At 52.3% G+C, this 20,692-nt stretch overlaps 1 protein-coding gene across 1 annotated transcript in view; it reads right to left on the minus strand.

The window, feature by feature from the left end:
* The window catches only part of XKR6 (XK related 6), a 291,730-nt gene that overhangs the window by 22,563 nt on the left and 248,475 nt on the right, over positions 1 to 20,692 (minus strand). Inside the window, exon 4 of the mRNA XM_039876069.1 lies at positions 579 to 775. Coding sequence (XP_039732003.1) covers positions 579 to 775 — 197 coding nt within the window. The remainder of the gene's footprint in view (positions 1 to 578; positions 776 to 20,692) is intronic.

The following is a 20,692-nucleotide window of genomic DNA, read 5'->3' on the forward strand; positions in this document are numbered from 1 at the left end:
TGGACCCCCATCTAACAGGAACAGAGCAACCTGAGGCTATTTTATAAATGGTGTGCATAAACTTTGATTTGAAGGAAGAGCACCACTCGTAAAAACATCTGAAACTGCTGCCTAACCTGGTTTAGTCTTTTTCCCATATGCTACTTCCAGGTCCTCTCCCCCATCCTGTACACATCCGAATACCTCAGCTCAGGCCGACACCTAAGGAAAGGGGCCATTCCCCTCATTTGGACGACCAGGGCCCTCCGCTCTGCTGCTCCAGGAACATGTGAGACCCCGGCTCTGCTCTGCTCATATGAACAAAGTGGCCATGCCCAGGTGAGCAGACTGTCACACAGGTAGGTGTTCAGGAAATGTCTGTGCCACTCGTGCACCCTTGGTGTGGACCGCGTCAGCATCGCACGGAGGCCTGAGCGTCGTGAGGACTCAGGGGTCAGGACGGGCGATGCCCATCAAGTATGCTGGGCACTGAGTGCGATAGAAGGTGGCCACCAGGTGGTCGCCAGGCGGGACGGGGGTCCTGTCTCAGCCCAAGAGAAGGCGCATTCCCCAGGCTCCTGGGAGGCGGGGGCACTCACAGGGCAGCGTCTCGGCGCTGTTCTTCTGGACCATTATGCAGAGCTGTAGCACCAGTTGGGGGGCGCTCTCCAGGAACGTCTCGAGGAGGCGCAACATGTTGACGTCTGCATATTCGTACATCATAGCCCAGTAGAAGCGTCGCTGGTGTTCCTTCTGCCGCTGGCTCTGAATCCCTAGGTACATGGTGCGGATATACCTGCCAAGAGAGATAGGACAGAACAGAGTGTGGGTAGAGGCGGGGGCTTTGGAAGGGCCATGCTGTCCCCCCAAACCAGAGCTGCTTATGCCAGCGTCCCCTCTCTCACTCCAAGGTTTTCCAGGTACTTGAACTGGTTCTAGGGGTCCTCCCAGCCCACGGGCACAGACACGGTGCTAAGGCTTGAGGGTAGCATTTGTAGAGCTTCTACTAAATAGCACAGGCTGCCTGGGTGCCAGGCGACAGGCAGGTGTCATTCTCACTTAAGACAGACAAGGATCAACCAGGGATCCATAGCTGGATGGCAGAGCAACTATGAGCTGCCCCCCGCCCCAGGCCATTAGACACCCGAGCTCGTGTGCCCCCTCTACGTGAAGGAGACTCAGAACCTGCACCTCTGTCCAGGTGTCACACAGATGCACTGACCCTGCTCCATCAGGGAGGGACAAGGGGCAAAGGAAGCAGGTTCAGGGAAGGATACGGGCTCTGGGTTCAAATCCCAACTTTGTCATTTGCTAACGGGATCTTGGACTAATTACTCCAACTCCGTGTCCTTGTCACTCTTCTTTAACATGGGAAAAAGAATCGCAGCATCACGGAGTTGGCGGGGCGATTCGGGAGGTAACGTGAGTGGCGGGCATGCATATCAGGTCTAAGTAAGAAAACTCCATGCCTCACTTTCGTCTGAACTTTCAAGAGCTGTCACCAAGCCACAGTCAAGGAGAGGATTCAAGGTACCATCTAAGTTGGCCAGTGGCCTCTGAGGCTGGGCCGGAGCCAGAGGAGGAGGCAGCACCACGCTGAAAGCGGGCTTCAGAAAGCTTGATTTTGTGGCCCAATTTGGATCCTAAACACGAACCTTAAACAGGGCAGGACGGCACTACAGTGAGGACTCTGTCAGGGAGGGAGGGGTGTGGGAGAAGAGCAGGTGTTTCTGGGCCCATCACCTCCTGGAGTCCCTGACAGGCCGTGTGGGGCAGCCGGGTTATCGTCATTTCACAAATGGGAAACTGAGGCTCTCAAGTGAAATGAAGTACTGAATTCTGGTTCCGTTACTCACTAGCTGTGGCACTTCCCATGAGTCAATGCCTTTCTCTCGGCCTCAGTCTGTAAGTTCTCAAAATTAAGGGAGCAGGGAAGAGATCTGGAAAAGGGCAGGGAGGTTGGTGTACCTGACCTATGAAGCTACAGGGTCACGGAGAGAGAGAGACAGAGAGATAAAAAGAGAGAGACGAAGACAAAGAAAGACAGAAAGACAGAGAGAGACAGAGAGAGACGAGGAGAGAAAGAGAGGTAGAGACAGAGACAGGGTAACAGAAAGACATACAGAGAGAAGGGACACAGAGGACCGAGAGCGATGTGAGAGGGAATAGGGGAATGGAGAGAGGAAGGAGAGGAAGGAGAGGAAAGCAGTGTCAAAATTTGGGGCCCGAAGGAGAGAACTGCCTGGAAGAGAGAACTGCCTGGATGTGAGCAGTAAGCCTGGGCGGGGACAGCTGTAAGGAGACTGGTCACAGGGAGTTTGGAGGGAGGCAGGGGGGTCAGACTCTGAATCAAGGAAGGAAGAGTCAGATTGGTCAGATCTGATGGTGGCTTGGGAAGGTGGCTTGGGGGACAGGGCTGTCCCGGCTGAGGTGCTGGAGCAGGGCTACGAGTCCGGAGGTTCTGCATCGGCTCCCAGAGCAGCCATGCACCCAGCAGAGTCTTGGTGTTGGGGGTTTCAGGTCAGATGTAGTCTCTATGATCCAAAAGTCAGCTCTACCCCATGTGGCACTTGCAATACACAATGCCGCGGGCTACAGACTCCCACTGGCACCAGACCACAAATCAATATGCTTTCAGGGGTGCACTCAGACCACAGACTCTGCCTCTCCTAGCCTCACAAAGTGGCCCAAGGTGGAGGAATGATTATGTGGGAGAACCAAGCTTACACATCCAGGTCCCAGGCCAAGGTGACGCCGACACTCAGATTCACCTAGATCTGCCTGACCATGGCAAAAGAAGCCCTTGACCCGCCCAGCCCCTCTCATTTTCCCTAAGCCACAGCCCCTCTGCCCATCGTGGCCAGAGCAGTGGAAGACAATGAGTGTGAGAGTCAACAATAATGCCTGACAGAGAAACCGACCCCCAATTTCCTCCGTGAGAGCGTCCCAGGGTGTGGGAAGAAAGGAGGGCGAGAGTGGGCAAAGCCAGAGCCCCTCCCCTGGTGCTGATGAGCAAACAGAAGCCATGAGCCCAGAGTACACCAGCATCAAGTCCGAAATCAAATTTGGAAACCATGCCTCTTAGGACACCAGCTCACATGGCCTCCCAAACTGGAGTCCAATTCAGGGTTTCCTGATCAAGTCCCTTCCACCTATTCCACTCCAAACTGCTCTTCTATCTTTAAGTCCTTGGGCCCCCAAGAGACAGCTGAGCGCTATGTGTTAAATCCAGAGTGGGTCTACTCTAAGTGACCTCTGGGACACCCCACCAGCAGCTTCTTGCTAAGCCTCTAGCACCTGTGCAAAGACAGCCTTGGCCTATGGCCACGAGGTGTCGCCAGACCCTAAGCCACGCAGGAAGGCTGCTCCAGGCGATGATCTCATCTCCAGCTAGCGGCCTCCTAAGGCCCAGCACCCTCCCTTGTGGCTGCGTAGGGGTGCAGGGGGTGGCAAGCAAGGCTGAGGGGCAGGCGCAGACGTACTCAGCACATCCCTATGAGGTATGGCATCTACAGGAGACAGGTGGGCTGCTACTCCCCCAAACCCTCAACTTCTCCCTTTCCCTGGCAGATTTCAGAATGCTCACCACTCCCAGGAAGGTAGTCCAGGAGAGAAGACACTCAACTCTCCTCCCCCTGGATTTGCTTCCACATCTTGTGTCACTTCCTATCACACCATCTCTCCCCTAAGAACATTACATCATGAAATACATGGGTCTCAAAGCAGGGAAGCAGTGTGTCATCATATAGCAAGGACTCAGGAAGGCTGGGCCTGGCCTAAGATCTATAGGACTGGACAGCCTTGGGCAAGTCTTCCCCAAAGCTGGGCCTGCACTCTTCACCCATCTCAGGGGGTAGATTGGAGGATCCCTAAGCTTCCATCAGTGTTTATAATTTCATCCTTCTTTGAACGCATGGCTGGCTCCACAAAGCCAAAACTATGGCCTAGCATCTTCACAAATAATACCTGATGTTCGCGTGGCTCTCATAAGTGCCAGGCACTGCTCTGAGCATTTTGTACTTAGTAACTCATTTATTCCTCACCACAACCTTATAGACACAATACTACCCTTATTTTACAGATGGCAACTGAAGCACTGAGGTTAATAAACGTGCTTCAATTTACCCAGCTAAGAAGTAGTTGAACGGGTTTCAAGCCCAGTAGTCTGGCTTCATTCAGGACCAGTGCTCTTAGCTCCTACCCATATGCCTCTCAGAGGTGGACCATTTGTCTCTTTGCCTCTGAACTTAGTACAGTGGAAAAGCACACTTTGCCCCAAACTCTTGGGATCTCTTCCAGTTCTGTCACTGGCTGTGTTATCTTGGGCAAAGACCTCCTAACCTCTCTGAGCCTCAGTTTCCTCATCTCTGGCCCAGAGTAGGATGCTAGGACATATGGAACAGATAAACGCATGCAATCGTGCCCTATCAGAAGGCTGCAGGGGGCTCAAATGAGATGTCCGTGAGAATATTTGGAGATCAGAAGCCACAGATAGCAGCTATTTCTGTCCCCCTCTCCCCTCAAGGTGCTCTCCTCCTGTCTTTCCTTCAGTTCACTTGGCTTGTTCTCTTCCCAATTTTCTCTCTTCCCCCTGCCCTATAAACCACGGGGCTATGTAACGCTCCTTATACCTGCCACCAGAACTCTCTGGTTGTCTGAGCTCTCTGGTTGTTTTCACTTTCACACCAGCACTCTGAGGGAGACACACTTGTCTTCTCTTCTTCCCCACTGGCTCATCTTAGGCTCAGAGAGGCTGAGTGACTTCTCCAAAGTCACACAGCCAGTCATGGTTCAGGCAAATCAGAGAAGGTCATGCCCAAACTCAGTTGCCCCACTGAGAGCTGGCTCTAGCTCTGCATGACGCTGGCTGGGATGGAAAATAAATGATTTCTGCAAGGGGAAGCAGCTGAATAGGTTTGCCTATCTGGGCCTACAGTCCCCTGCTGCTTCTTATAACAGTCTCAGAAATGGCATTTTGAAACCTCTGATTGTAGAGAATGACTCACTCTTGAAGCCCCAAATTGGGCTGAGTCTAGGTTGTGAAGCCTGAGCTTGGAGAATCCTCTTTAAGAAAAATAATATTACCTACCAAACATGGAAAGTAGAAACAGCACCAATTCTACACACTTTCTTCCAGGAAAACAAAAAAGGAAAGAATACTTTTCCATTTATTTTATGAGGCTGGAATTACTCTGATATCAAAGCCAGACATATACCATACAAGAAACTAAAACTATATTTAAAAAAAAAAAAAAACTACAGAAAATATCTCTCATAAACATAGATGCAAAAATCCTCAACAAACTATTAACAAATCAAATCCAGCGATATCTAGAAAGAATGATATACCATAGCTAGTTTGGGTTTATCTTGGGACTATAGGGCAGGTTTGATATTCAAAAAAATCAATCCATGTAATCAATAATAATAAGAAGAAAACCATACATCACATTAATTGATGGAGAAAGAAAGCATTTGACATAATTCAACATCCATTCATGATTTTAAAAAAATCTCAACAAACTAGCCCAACATAGATGAAAGATATCTACAAAAACCCATAGTTAATATCATATTTAATGATAAAAGACTGAATTCTTCCTCTTAAGATCAGGAACAAGACAATGATAACTACTCTTACCACTCCTATTCAACGTCCTAGTAGAAGCCCCATCCAGTGCAATAAGCAAAATAATAAAGTCTATGCAGATTGCGAAGAAAGAAGTAAGACTGTCCCTATTTGTAAAGAACATGGTCATCTAAATAGAAAATTCCAAGGAGTATACAAAAAGCTTATAGAACTACTTAGTAAGTATAGCAAAGTCTCATGACACAGTTCAGCATATAAAAATTAAATATATTTCTATAGACTACTAATGAACCCTTGGAAATTGAAATTTGAAAAATATGTAACATTTCAATTAGCCCCCCAAAATAAAATGCTTAGAAATGAATCTAATAAAATGTTCGGGAGTTGTACACTAAAGCTACAAAACACGAATAAAAGAAATCAAAGAAAATCTAAATGCTAAAGAGACATACTATGTTCATGAATTAAAAGACTCTATACAGTGACATTATAATGCCAATTATATTAAATCTGATCTCCAGGTTTAATACAATTTAAATAAAGACCCCAGCAGAATTTTTTTGTAGACATAGACAAGAAAATTCTAAAATTTATATAGAAAGGCAAAAGAAAGAGAACAGCCAAAATAATTTTTTCAAAGAACAAATTTAAAGAACTCACACTACATTAGAACTCACTATCAAGCTAGAGTAATTAACACAGTGTAGTGCTGGCAAAGAGAGAGAAATACAGATCAACGGAACAGAATAGAGAGTCCAGAAACAGAACCATACACATCTGGTCATTTGATTTTTGACAAAGGTGCAAAGATAATTCAATGGAAAAAATATGTCTTTTCAACGAATGATATAGGAACAATTAGTCATTCATAGAAAACAACTAACTTAAAATGTATCATAGATTAAAGTGTAAAACTAATACACTTTTAAGAGAAAACGTAGGAGAAAATCCTTCTGACCTTGTATTAGGCAGAGAGCTCTTAAATAGGACAGCAAAAGCATGACCATAAAAGAAAAAAATGATGAATTGGCTTCCATCAAAATTAAAAACTTTTGCTCTGTGAACGACATTGTTAAGAGAATGAAAAGATAAGCGACAGACCAGGAGAAATATTTGCAAATCACATATCTGACAAAGAACTTGTACCCAGAATATGTACAGAACTCTCAAAATTGCCAACTAAGCAAGAAGGAAGGCAGGAATAGCCTGAGCGAAGGAGAAAAAGACAAGACTTCTCACCTCACCACCCTGTCCTGCTCTTTCTCACCAGGCCAAAAAAGTCTCCTCGGGCCTGGCCCCAAGGACCCAGCCTCTAATGAGAAGACTCGGCTGATGACACCCCAGGATGGGAGGTGAGGGACGGCTATGGGGCACTGACTCACCCTCGGGACTGCCCTGAGCCTGGATAGAAAATGAACGGGTAGTGGCTACAAAGATTTAAGGCAGAGCTAGCCCCACAGTCCTATTCCCACAGGCCCTCTTGGGCCAAACCAGCTACTGAGGGGGGACTGCTGGGGTAAAGCTGGGGATCTTACTGTCTACGCAGGTAACCAACACGAGCAGGGTAGTCTTGGCAGTCTCTAGCTCTCACCTCTCACCTCGTAAAATAATTCTGTGAGCTCTTCTATCCCACCCAGGGAGTGGCAGTCACCTCAGAGGGTGCCTAAGACCCCGGTCTGGACTTGGCCCTTCAAACTTCCCCTAGGAGGAGGAGGAGCAGGAGGAACCTGAGACGAGAGGCAGCATCGCAAAGCAGGAGGTACAAGCAGATCTTGCTGGCGCACAGCCTGGACGGCAGCTTTGACGTTACTGAACATCGCAGGCCTGCCTTCCTCTTCTGTGTGCGGTCTCCAGGCGCGGAGCCAGCGGGCGTCACTGTGAGAAGGCTGCCCCTCCAGAGCCCACGTGCCCGTCAGGGAGGGGATACTCACATATGCTGGTCGGAGGCCACCGTACACCCTGCATTTCACCTGCAACCCGCAGTGCAGAGCAGGCCCCAGAGTGGGTAGGGGAGGAAGGCCCAGTTCTGCACAGGGGCCGCCGACAGGGGTCACTGACTGTCCCTCCTTGTGTGCACCTGCAGACGCTGCCCTGGCGGCAGAGCTGAAGCAAAACCACACAACACAGCTCCTGGCCACCACCCCCGTGGGGCTCCTGGGGTCCTGCCCGCGGTGCTTAGGGCCCCAAGTACCCGTCTAGGGCTGTGGCCCTGGAACACGAGCTGTGTCTGCCACCAGCAGCCAGGCCTCCGGGGTGGCCATAGCACTCTGACCCCTCAGGCTCTTTATGGAAAGACCTGGAAAGGTGACCTCAGAGGCAAAGCACACTTGTCCTCTGAAACTAATAATACAGTTATTTACCTGGAGGGCTCTTTGCTTCTTTAAAAAAAATGCCTTTATATTTTTGTTGCATTTAAATACAAGTAGCCATGCCCCTGGGGCCACCTCAGAGCATCTGTAGCCTCATCCTGGGTGAGTGTGGTGCACACTCTCTCTCTTACACGGATGCATACACACCACTGCACTCATCCACATGCCAACGCCGGGAACGCACTCCACGCAGACGCCGCACATAGACGCGCATGCACACTATACGTCCCTGGTGTGGACATGCAAACTGCTTATGAAATCCATACACCCACGTGGCCATACACTGTGTCCTACGCAGCACAGAGACCCACATATACGAACAACCACGTGCATGTACACACTACGCACGTCTAAGCCGCCACCTGTACAGACACTTGGAGGCACATGATCTCACAGCCCTGAGTCACAGCCAACCCTGGATTACCGAGGAGGTGGTCTCTTGCCTGTGCCTCCTCTTCTGCCCGCCCCCTCCCCCCCACCTCGCCCAGGGCTGCTTGCTTCTGGCCATTCTTGGTCATCACAGCAGACATGAGGACACAGAGGAAAAGCCACACCCACATCAAGCCACCAGGCTCTTCTGGGTACTGTGAACCCTCAGAGCTTGCAGGGCTGCTGTAATTACTGGTCAGATGGGAAGTGAGAGGATGCAGGGGGTTCCAAACCTGATGACGTGCTGCCCCCAATATCAAGGATGGTGCCGGGCTAGCTGCCACCAAAGCACCTAAGAGCTCACTGCTATGTGAGCTTGCGAAGGGCCCTTGGCCCTGTTCACACCTGATTCATTTCCCTCCACCTGTGCCTGGTTTATTTCGGAATCATAACTTGTCTGACAGCTGTAAAGGTGTTGAAAGCTGTTGCAACATTGTAAAATCTGCATTTTCGTCGGGTCCATCCTTCTAGAGGGTAGAGGTTTCCTCCCATGTGTCCTTTCCACATCCAGGGCTGGAAGGGTCTAGGGCCAGGAGGCCAGGCAGTTGCTGTAGGAGAAAGTGGCCCAGCAGAGGGGTTGGGGGTTGCTCAGGGCTCTGGGCTCCGTAGAGCTTGTGTGGGAACCTCACTGCTCTGGGGCTTGTCGCCTGCTGAGAACTGCTGAGCTGGGCCATCAGGTGCCACCCAGGGAGGGTGCTGACTGGGGAGCTCTGAAGTTGCCATTTTCAGGGAGGAGGCCCCGTGGCTGCTCGTTCCCTGGGTCCTGGTGCAGGAGCAAGCAGCAGGACAGTGCACGAGCCCCTCCAGCTCTTCTGGGTTATCCACAGATCTCAGAGGCGTCAGCGCCTGACTTGTCACTGCCAGGATCAGAGAACAGCCTATTGCCAGGTTACCGCTACTGCCAGGTTACTGCTATCACCATTGCCATTTTGCGGATGAGGAAATCGAGGCTAATCTAGATTCGGTAACCCGGGTGGCTCCCCACGGGCTCTGCATCTAGGTAGTCAGTTTCCTCACCTCCCTCTCCCACCCCTGCTCCCTGCCTCCCGGCCACACCTGACGGCTCTCACTCCCAGACCTTCCTGGCATATGTTATCTTGATGTCTTTGCTTAAGACAAGTCAGGGCTGACACCCCTGAGGTCTGGACGGGCTGGAAGGGCTTGTGCACTGTCCTGCTGCTTGCTCCTGCCGCAGGACCCAGGGAACAGCTGCGGGGGTTCCTACCTGGGCACAGAGTCAATGGCATGCAGGTAGGAGCAGGGCCCAGCTCCCCTCCACACACCTGACTCCCTGTCGGGTCAAGGTATTTTCCTTCCTGTCCACCCACTATATAGCACTAGCGCTCATCTGCTGGGTTCTCCCTATGTGCCAGCCACAATTAAGCAGTCTGCATATGGTAAGTCATTCACCTCAAAAGCCGTATGATTGTCTACGGATGAAGAAACTGAAGCGAGGGGGCACGCAGGGACGTAGCTGCGCTCCAGACCGGCTGGTCGGACGCCAGAGTGTGCTGCTAACTCCGGGCACTGTACTCTCCCGCGGGCTGCCTTTCATTCCCTCTCTCTCCCCACTTCATTTACTCCTTCAACGACCCCATGAATTAGATCATCTACTAGCTCCTTTTACGGATCAGGACACCGAGGCTCAGAGGGGTTAGACAGCACGCCCGCGCTGGAAAGCCACGTGGGAGCCTCTGTTCGGCTGCGTTACATGCCTCTGTCTCCACCCCTGGAGCCTCCCCCTCCACTGCCACAGCTCTCCTCACGGCCAACCCTGTACTGGAGTCACTTATGTAGTGACATTTCAACCCCAAAGAGGGAAGTCTGTACACCCAGTGCCCCCGGGCCGCCCTGGGAGACATCTGGTCGGAGGCGCTACTGTGAATTTAGCCTCTGCTCTCATTTGACCATGGGATGCCTGCACCCTAGTTTCATGTACGTAAAACACATTGTCCCCCAGGTAGGAGACCAGAATGAGGATATGAGCCCCATTAAAACAGGAAAGATTGGGGTTGGACACAAGAGAGAACTTCCTAAGCAGCACAGCAGGATAACGCTGTGACAGGACAGGTTTTCTGCCCGTTGGGACAGTTCGAGAAGAGAGAAGTCAATCTATTGGGGCTCAGATGTCAGACACTCAGATGGAGGACAGGGGCTGGACCAGCCAGGGGCCTTTTCAGCCCCAGCAATTTATCACAGGCACCCAAATAAATGCCCACTTGGCTGTATACACCTGTGTGTCCACACACAGGGTCACAGAAGTTCCACCTGTGGATTCTCTCAAAACCACCTGAAATACAAGGTCTAGGTGGATCAAAGGCCCCCAAACCTGGCACAGCAGGAATCATGTGCTGACCAAGTCCCGGCAGCGGGCTACAGGCTCTTTCTGAGTATAAGAATGGACTCTAGAACCTTCTACTGCCTGGCTGGCCCTGGGAGCCCCTCTGCTCCCCTACATCACTCCCCCATCATTCCTCCCACCACACACACATACACTGCAGCTGAGATGCTTTTGGCATGAAGGAAAGGTGGAGGGGCCAGCTGCCAGTTCAGCCCCTGAGAGCTGCACGTCAAACTGGAGCTATTTTTAGCTCTTCTCTCCAGCGTCTCTGACATCAGCTGAGCGATGGTGGCGGGCTCGGGGCACACATCTGAGAGAACAGGCATGAAATGGCATTTCTTTGCAGAAGCCCAGGGGAAACGGCAGGGAAAAGCACCATAAAGCTCTAGGGAGGCTGCTGCGTGGGTGTCACCCAGTAGCCCTCCTGGATGTAGGTCTTGGTCACAGGGTGGCCTCGGCATCCCTCAGCATCGCAGGGCTCAGCAGAGCATAACACGGGTGGGAACTGAGCCGCCTGCCCCTGCCTCGTATCTCCACGAGCACGGTGAGGCCCAAGCTACTGCCCCTGCTCTGAGACACCACAAGAAACTTGATTAAAATTATCGACACACCTTGGCAAACTGACATATTGGAGGAATGCTTTTTGTGCCCCATTAGAAGCTCCCAGAAGGACACAGACCCAGTTCCTGGGTTGTGGTTTATCTTTGCATACCCGGTGCATGGCACACTGTCAGGCACTCGGCAGGCATTCAGTGTTTGTCTCGTGAATGAATGAATCAATCAAGTAGCCTGCTAATAAAATCTTTAAGCTCTAGAAAGGTCGTGCATTTAGATTACAAGCTCCCAGGGCAGGTATGGGGAAAGCCTTCCTCTTCTCCAGGCTTCGGGTCAGCACCCACGCCCCGCTGGGAGCCGGAGCCCAGAGCAGCTCATGGGGGTCCTTTCCTTGCCCCTCCCTGCCTCCCTCCCTTTTCTCTCGAGCCTCACTCTCAGGCCCGGCCTAAGGCCCCAGTCACTGAATGAGAAGTGACAGTACACTCATCCCTCTGTCTAGCCACACTGTGCTCTTCCCAACCAGGCAAGCAAGCCCATCGCTGGTGCCGCCTTGTGCATTTCAGCTTAGAGTTGGGACCACTGTCATGCCCACAGTGGGAAGGGCCACTTCCCTGTCCCCCAAATTAGAGCTGAAGACTTCTGACAATAGGCCCTGACTGGTGTAGCTCTGCCTGCATCCTGCTAAGTGAACGTGCTGGGAGTCAAGGCAGCCCACACCACATGCACACATGCTGCTGAGTAGAATGGAGGAGGTGGGCTCTGTCAAAATGAGGGGAGACACTAGTGGGCTTTCAAAGGACCTCACAACTTTGAGAGGGAGCCCGATGACCCAAAATAGTCACTTGCACTTTGCCAGGGGCTTCGAACCTTGATCAATACATGAACCCACCCAGTGCAGTGGCTGTGAGGAACCCTGGGCATGCGGCAGGAGGACACACTTGTGCCTTTGTCATAAGCTTCAGGTGCAGGGTGTGGCTAAGACATTCAAGTGTCTCCATTCTAGCCCCTAGCAGACCTGTGGTGAATGGATTAATCTGAAAGATTCCGGGAGGTTTTCTGGCTTGCCCACGCTACCTCATGGGGGTAAGGTGCCCCAGTGGTTTATTCTCCCTGTGGGCCACCTTGTCCTTTCACTGGCTCGAAACTTGTCCTTTCAGACTCCCATGAGTGCTCCACTGCGGCCATCCTGCCCCTTCCCAACTATATTCACGCATTCGACAGCCATGATTGAGCTCCTACTGCATACGAGGCACTGCACTGGGCACGGGGGACCCAGCCCCCGTCCGTGCCATCTTTCCTCTGCATCACGCTGCTCCCCGTCCCGTGACTCTGTTGGTCCCGATGGAAGACGCGTCGCCGTATCAATGCCGTGCGCATTTAGTATTTAGTGTTTCGTATCTGGGATTTGAAAATCACCTTCTAGAGGTGAATGCTGCCGATGGTGAGTGAGGAATGGACTGAGGAATCCATGTGATGACTCACTGATGGATTTGACTCTGGCCTCGAGGTTGTCCTGCTGCCACTACGTGCTGGCTGTGTGGCCTTGGGAACATTCTCTCCCCCTGTGCTTTCCTCTTAGTGAAAAGAGCAGGTAAGACCAGATGAGCTCCCAGGCCCTGGCTCTACATTGGCTTTGTGGACCTTGTAGGACCTGGTCAGCTACCCAGAGATCTTCCCAGATCAGTGGTCACCCTGCAGGACTGGGGCCACCTGTCAGAGCACCCTCACCCTCCCAACCTACAGGCTGCTTTCCTGCATGGGAGAGGCTCAGTATCTCCCGGGATGCAGCCTCTGCTCAGCCAAGCTCTCTTCTATATCCAGCCATCCATCCCCAGCCTGGGAAACTAGACATGTCATGTGCGCTGCTTCCTGGGGCTTCCCAGGGAAATAGGTTAGGAACAGAAATAGAAAGTGGCATTTAGTTGAGTTTGCATTGTCCCAGCCAGGAAGCCAGTGACGTTTCCACATCTTAGAACACACTGCCAGGTGATGCAAAGCCAAGGCCTGCTCACCAGTGCTTGAGGTAGTCCGGCCTCCCCAGGAGGCCCCCAAAGTCAGACACAAGAAAGGATAGCAAAGGCCAGGCTGGGGGCTCTCCCCTGCACCGAGGCCGGGGTTCCACTGGGTGAGCCTCACACTCATGCCGCTCTCTTCCTCAGCGTCCCCATGTGCTGCTGGGGACACCGGGGAATGAATGCAGGGAGAGCACTAGGCCGTGAGCTGGGAGGCCCCAGGGCCTGGGACTCCTCGCCCCCTGCCCCCGCCCGAACCCCAGCCTCCCCATCTGCACAGCATGGAGCTGAAGGATCACTTCTCAGTTCCTCCCAAATCTCCAGTCCTAAGAGGCCGCCATGCAGACTCTCTGTATCTGTTCTGTGCCCCATGGGGAGAAGGGCCCATCTTGGTGACCTGGTTCTGGCCTGCCTTCCCCTTTCACGGCAGCGGTGCCATGGACGAGGTCACAAGAGGTGGGGCGACACCTTAGATATGTGGGTGGAGAGCTGGCCTGACTACACATTTGCCAGCTATGTCCTGGGGTAAGGGTGGGGGTGGGAAGTGACCTGGCCCTGAGCTCAGCTCACCCGCCAGGTTGGGTCTTTCTGAGGCCGTGCCAGCTGATCTCACGTTCAGGCAACAGAACTGCATCTCAGGCCCACACCAGACAAGGGGGTGTAAGAATAATAGCAAACAATACAATGACTTTATAGTTTGCTTTATCTCTCCGTTCCTGTGCACACTCTTATCCCTCTGATCGTCCTCAGATACACCTGCACCGACTTTTCTTTATCACCTCCTTAAGATTCCGACAAGGTGATCCTGATTCTCTCTATGACCGGGGCAGAAAGCAGGGGCCGCATGGCATCACCGAGCATGGGGCTGGAAGCCCAGACCAGCCCTTGGCCCGGGGCTCCTCCCAGGGGCTCTGACTTTTGCTCTTGTAGCGGAGAAGGCACATCCGTTCCTAGAAGTCACCTATAAAGAGGGCAGCAAGGCCTCCCAGGTGCCAAGCATGGAGCCAGGTGCTGTTCCCGCCCCAAAGGAGCTCACATCTGTCCAGGACACAGGCAAGTGCACTGTCGACTGAGACACACGCTTCATTCTACAAATATAATGAGGTTGCTGAATGTAGAAGATCTATTGTCACCCCACTTTATAGATGAGGAAACTGAGGCCAATGAGTATTAAATAATTCATCCAAGGACGTAGAATCAAGGGCCAGTGCTCGTGGACTATGCTGTCCCCCAAAGCATGAGGGGCTCTCAGGGCAGCGGGAACTCCTGCCCCAGGGGTGGGGAGGAACGGTCAGGCCGTCAGCTCCTTTCCCGGCCAAGCCCGCCTTCACTCAGGGTGCACAAGGCTGAGCTCCGGTCCCTCCGGCATGGCCCTCTCCTGGCTCTTTCTAACGAAAGACAACCTCTAGGACTGAAACTGGAAGCTTTCTGAAGTTAAGAGCTGGGTCAGCCTCGCCTGCCATCCTCTCTAGAATGAATTAATGATGAATTAATGGATGACTGATAAAGTGAATAAAAGAGGGGGCCGAGGGGTCAAAGTCGAGAGGGTGGAGCAGCTTCCAACCAGGGGAGGGCGAGTCCATTTCCTCCTGCAGATCGTCAGGGCCCCCAGTGGGTGGTGTGAGGGCTCCTCTTCGCTCTTAGCCCCCAGCCTCCTCTAGGGTCAGCACAGGGTGACCGCCTGGCTGCAGCCGGTGTGGGACAGGGCACCCTGTCCCGGCCTGGGCTCAGAGATGCCCCATCTCCCAGGGGCTCCAGAGGCCAGGAGGCAGCAAAATCTCTCCCAGGAGCCTGTCAGAGCAGAGAGCCGCTGTGCCAGCAGCCCAAGAACCACGAGTTCAGGCCGTTTCTGTCTTCCGCATTGAACAGTCCTGAGATGGCCAGAATCACGTGAAGATTGCGAGCCCCAGTCACTTCATCCGTAAAATGGGGCGAAGGATCTCTTGTGGATTCTCTACAGGTGCAAGTGAAGAAAGCAATATGTCTATACAACAGTCTTTGTCTAAGAACACAGGACAGGAACAGAAAACTTCGTCTCCTCCCTCAGACAGAGAGTGCTTAATAATTCATCAATTCATACCTCAGCACATTCTGAACAGAATTTGAGAGGGCACGAGCACATGATACAGTTGGCCAGCACCGTAGACCCTTCGATCGCTGGCCAGACTCTTCCTCTCCCAAGGTCGCCCATGAGTAATTGTTGATCATTTTCTGTGAAGCAGGCAGTTTGCCTAGAGGTTCCTCACAGGCCATCTGTGAAACCCTCACAGCCGCCCCACCTGGCAGTTACTGTATTGTGCCATCTACTATGTGAGCAACCTAAAATGTGGCTGTTCCAACTTTATTGTTTTTCAAGGTTGCCTTTTTCTCTCTGCAGATACGTGCCTGATACAGTCTATGGGTGTCACATGTATAACTCACTTAACATGACTTGTGAGATGGGTTCTATCACAGTCCATCTTACAGATGAAGAAACTGAGGTACCAGGAAGTCAGCCTGCCTTCCTTGTGTAACTAAGTCACAAACGTGGTAGGCGGCAGAGCTGGGAGTTGAACCTGAGCCACGTGGCTCTGCTTCCCTGACAGATACCCATAAAAGTGCCAGGAACGTGGCAGGGAGCTAGTCTGGGTCTCCCCTTTTTATAGGGAAGAAACTGAGGCACAGGAAAACTTGTCTAAGACTCACTGTACCAGAGGCAAATGAGACTCTGGTCTCTAGATACTGGTCTCCTCTGCCTGCACCGGCCACTTCCTCTCTCCCTGCAGCCCCGCATGCTCATTTCAGCGTGATGTTGCCTGGTCGAAATGCTGGAGGGGACGCAGCAGCTGTGCAGTGATTCCTCTGGGCCGTGGGGGAGAGGTGGGGGCCATGATACTGGGCCCAGCCCTAACAGACATCCATGAAACTCCAGGCAAAGGGACCTAAACCCACTCCCCAGGGAGCAGGCCCAGGCCCGGACGGTGTGGGGTCATCGTCCCACCTTACCGCACCCGTCACCTTCTGTGTGGCGGCATCCCTGGGACTTGCCTCTCTTCCCCACCAACTCTTAAGCTCCAGGAGCACAGTGGCCCAGTTTCCCATCCTCATGACCCCACAGCAGCCACTACAGACCTTGGCAGGCATGCAGCAGGCACTGGCTTACGTTGGCTGACTAGGGTGACCGGGTCGTCTCTGTAGGCTCCCCAATTTGGGCTTTACTCTCCCCCGGCTGTCAGCAACTTTCACTGGATTAACATTGCCTCGACCTCCCCAGTGCTTGACGAGACCTCCCAGCTCCTGTGGCCCCTGCAGAGAGTCCCACTGGGCAGAGCCTGGCACCGAAGCCACATTTGTCTGTCAACAACAAGCCCATTGGGCCAGCAAGTTCAGAGCTGGGGCGGTTGACTCCTCTGCTCTAGGATGTCCTGGAGAGGAAGTGGGGCTTCTGTCTCATGAGCTGCCTCCCTTCCGGCCATCCCAAGACACCCCGTCTCAACATATTCTAAGCCAAACCCATCTTCATTCCTTTTGTTCATGCTCTGCTGACTCCTGAGATGCCCTTTTCTGTCAACTAACTCCTCGTTATTCAAGACCCAGCCCAACATCACTTAGGAAATTCATCCTCTTCCATCTCTGCTCCCCTGGGGAGAGGATGGTGCCCCTCCTCTGACCCCTTCTCCTCCAGCACCTATCACTGTGGCACTCAGCGCGCTATCATGTGGTCAAAGTCTTGTGTTTTGTTTTTCCCTTTGCCTCCTTTACAAGACCATGAGCTCCTAGAACAAAGACTTGTACACACATGGCTGGGCTCATGACTGGTGCTCAGTCGAATAAATGAATGAATGAATGGTGCCTAAATCAGTAGATGCATGAGACTGCAGGCCGTCCCAGGGAAAGCACTGGAAAGTTCACCCAGTTGATCAAACTGGTCTTTGTTTCTGACACAGCTTAGCAAGGCTCTTCCCACCCCTGCAGGGGCCTGTGGGCCAGTCAGGAGCCCACCACCTCCCCATTCTTGGCTCCTTCCTCAACCCACATAGTCAGGACTCCTATGCTTCTCAAATCCTTCCTGTCACGGAAGAGTAAAATTGATGGAGCTAATTCGTACTAAGGCGATAGTGGCTTAAGGTATTATTCCTCCAGCAGGGGAGATAAATGCTTAAAAATGAAGGCTAGATGGTTTCTGGCAACTGGCATTTCAGACAACACAATGCGATCCCATTGCAGCACGGACCCCACTCTCCCTTCTTCTGCGGGAAAGATCGGCCTTGCCTCATGCTCACAAGGTTATCTTTCTGTAGAGGTTAGTTTGACCAGCCACAAAACCCATCCTTGGACCCAAAAGACACACCTTTCCCCCGACTAGACAAAGCAACCAATATATGCGACTCATTGTACTTTCTCATTTATTGTTTCCTTTGAGCCTAGGACGTAGATGAGGTAGGAATCAGCATTCCCCTTTCACACATGTGGACGCTGAGGCTGCGAGAGATTGACTCATTGAGTTTCACCCCCTAGGACATTTGGGGTCATGCACAGCAGCCCAGGCTGGCCTTCTTGGGGTCCCCAAAACCATCCTCCACAGTCATGGAAGCCCTGTTAGCTCTCCCTAGCATCGCCCATAATAGTCACCATGGAATACTGTCATCCTGTTTACAGAGAAGTCATTCTAGAAATGTCTGCCCAGCAGTCTGTTATGGGCTCAATTGTGTCCCCTCCAAATTCATATGTTGAAGCCCTAACCCCCACTATGACTATATTTGGAAGTAGGGCATTTAAGGAGGTAATTAGGATAAATGAGGTCATAAGGGTGGGGCCCTGACTCAAAAGGATTGGTGTCTTTGTAGGAAGAGGAGACACCAGAGCTCTCTCCCTCAGTGCACACACAGAGGGAGGCCGTGTGAGGACACAGGGAGAAGGTGGTCGTTTATAAGCCAGTAAGAGGCTTTGGCAGAAACCAGCCCTGCCAGCACTTTGACCTTGGACTTCCAGTGTCCGTAACTGGAAGAAGATGAGCTTCTGGTGTTTAAGCCCCCAGTCTGTGGTACTTTGTAATGAAAGTCCTTAAAAACTAACAGAGTCCTAGGACTGACCGTGGAGGAAGAGGTCTCTATGGATTTATTCAGCAGACGGTGGCTGCATGAGTGCCAGGACTGGTGGTCATCTGACAGGAGGCCGGTAGGGAGCGGAGTGTAGGTGGAGGGGTTCTGAACCCAGGTTTCTAGTTTGATCCTCTTTCTGCTGTTAGAAGTCATTCCTTTGATGTAAGCCAAATGAGGTAACACATCCTGTCTCACTTTGCAAGAATAACAGAAAGTTAGAGTTAGAATGGGCAGGAATCCAACCCTTTCCTTCGCAGATGCAGAAAACTGAGGCCAAGAGAGGTGCGCCTGACGGCGGGTCGTGCCCAGGTCTCCCGGCTCCCAGCCTGCATCTGTCCTGCTGTCTGCTGCCTTCCCTCCCCAGTCCTCTTCGGGGCCCAGGGCCTGCGGGTGGGAAGGGTGTGGAAAGAAGAGCTGACCATTCTGATACTCTCACAATTTGCCTAGCACTGGCTCTGAAAGTAAAAGCCCGCGAAACCTTCCTCGCCCCAGCGGTTTACTTCATTTCTCTTCGCTTTCTGCTTAGCCTGAGACGCACCCCCGGTGGACGGTGGGGCTGACACGGGCAGCTTGCCCCGTCCCTAGCCCTGCCGTGGGGCCCGTCTTCTCTGCCCTGGGATGCCCGCTCTATACTCTGAGGAGAGGTTCCCCAAGGGGGACAAATTGCTCACCCTAAGATGGGACAGTCTGAAGGGGCCATGTCCTGACCTGAGAGCCTGGCCAGTTGTCAGCAAGGAGGGACACTCGAGGCACAATGATGCGCAGACATCACTGGGAAGACAGTGTTTTCCACCTCAGCTGCTGAGTACAGAAGATGGCGTGAGCCCCCTACAAGCCCCAGGGAATCAGAGTCTGTAGCCAGGAGTGGGGCTTCCTGGAGAAACCCAGCAGTTGCTAAAAAAAAAAAAAAAAAAAAAAAAAGGGAGGTGGGGGAAGAATCGAGCCAAAGACTTCAGAGGGACCGAAGCCAATGATCACAGAAAAATGGCTGGCTGCCCCCTCTGCACCTCCCACCCTACCCTCCACCCCAGTGTGGGAGGGAGAGACTGGACTAGAAGTTGGGATTAAACTGGCTTCAGCTGCTCAGATATAGGTGAGGCCTCTCGTACATCTCCATCCTCACCGGAAGGAAGGACCTGCTCCCATCTTGTAGGTCCTTCCACCCCCTGGTGGCCACAGAGCGGGGCACCTGCCCAGAGGGAGCTTTGAGGAGCAGACCTGAGGTCCAGGACATGCCCTCCAGCGTGGCTGTGACAGGCTCCCGGGGCCTGAGGGATGGAATGTCAACGGCTGGCCTCCTCCCAGGAGGCAGACGGGCAGACCCTGGTTCCTGACCGCAGTCACTGGCAGGAAGAGAAACTGAGAGGCGACTGCGGGACACATGGAGCCTTCATCTGCCAAGAGCCTCTGATTCCCTGCTCCGATGCCCGGCGTCGCTCCGTGCGGCCGACCCCATCCCGCCCCGGCATGCCGCGGTGATCCTCACGCTGTCCCCGGGCGGCCTCCCCTTTTCCCCTCAGAACCAGCCAAACTGGGGAAATCCACGCAGATCAGGATTGGTTATTTTTGGTCCAGGAACTTGAACAAAACCAAACTAAGAGCCAACTGGTATACCCAATCTCGGAATGCCCCCCAATATTATTAATCTTTTTTTAAACTGATTTTTTAACTGTTAACAAAAACTAGTGAATTATAGTTAGATTTGTAATTAAACATTGACCTTTTCTAAATCTACCAAACTGAAAAAGAAAAAACCCACAGTGTTTTGAAAGTGTGTTGGTCTGGTTGCATGCTGTGTGACCTTGGGTAAATTACTTGCCCTCTCCGGGCCTTAGTTTCCCTCATTCGTGTCAAGTTAGAAGATCTAACGGCTCTTATTACCGTTTATCTAATCCTCAAATCTCAAAATAGTCTCCAAGTGACTCTGCCCAGCCCTGCCATGAGGTTCACTCCTCCGTCTGGATGATAACCAAGGCAAGTCATTCGGAAAAGGAATGTTCTATATGTGCCATCTGCGAAGAGCCGGAGAAACAGGACCAAACCGTGGGACTCGGTGAGCCTGCTGACTCTCTGGAGCCGGCACTAATGTAATTATGCGATTAGGACGTTCATCTTGGTTTTTTTTTCACTGTGCTTCATTTGGTTAAATCAAAAGTGACAATGAGCTGCCTGGTAGGTGATACCGTTATCCCAGGAGGGCCCAGGTAGAGCTATTCTGGGCAGGGGTCATCCTGAGATCTGGATACTCTCTGGCAAGGTGGGCAGTTCGGGAGGCTTTCCTCACCTGGGAAGGGGCGTGCTTGCTTCTGTCAGGGGTAGAAGTCATAGAAGCCGGG

The sequence above is a fragment of the Pteropus medius genome, unplaced genomic scaffold, assembly GCF_902729225.1.
Source record: "Pteropus medius unplaced genomic scaffold, Ma_sr-lr_union100, whole genome shotgun sequence".
Classification (NCBI taxonomy): domain Eukaryota; kingdom Metazoa; phylum Chordata; class Mammalia; order Chiroptera; family Pteropodidae; genus Pteropus; species Pteropus medius.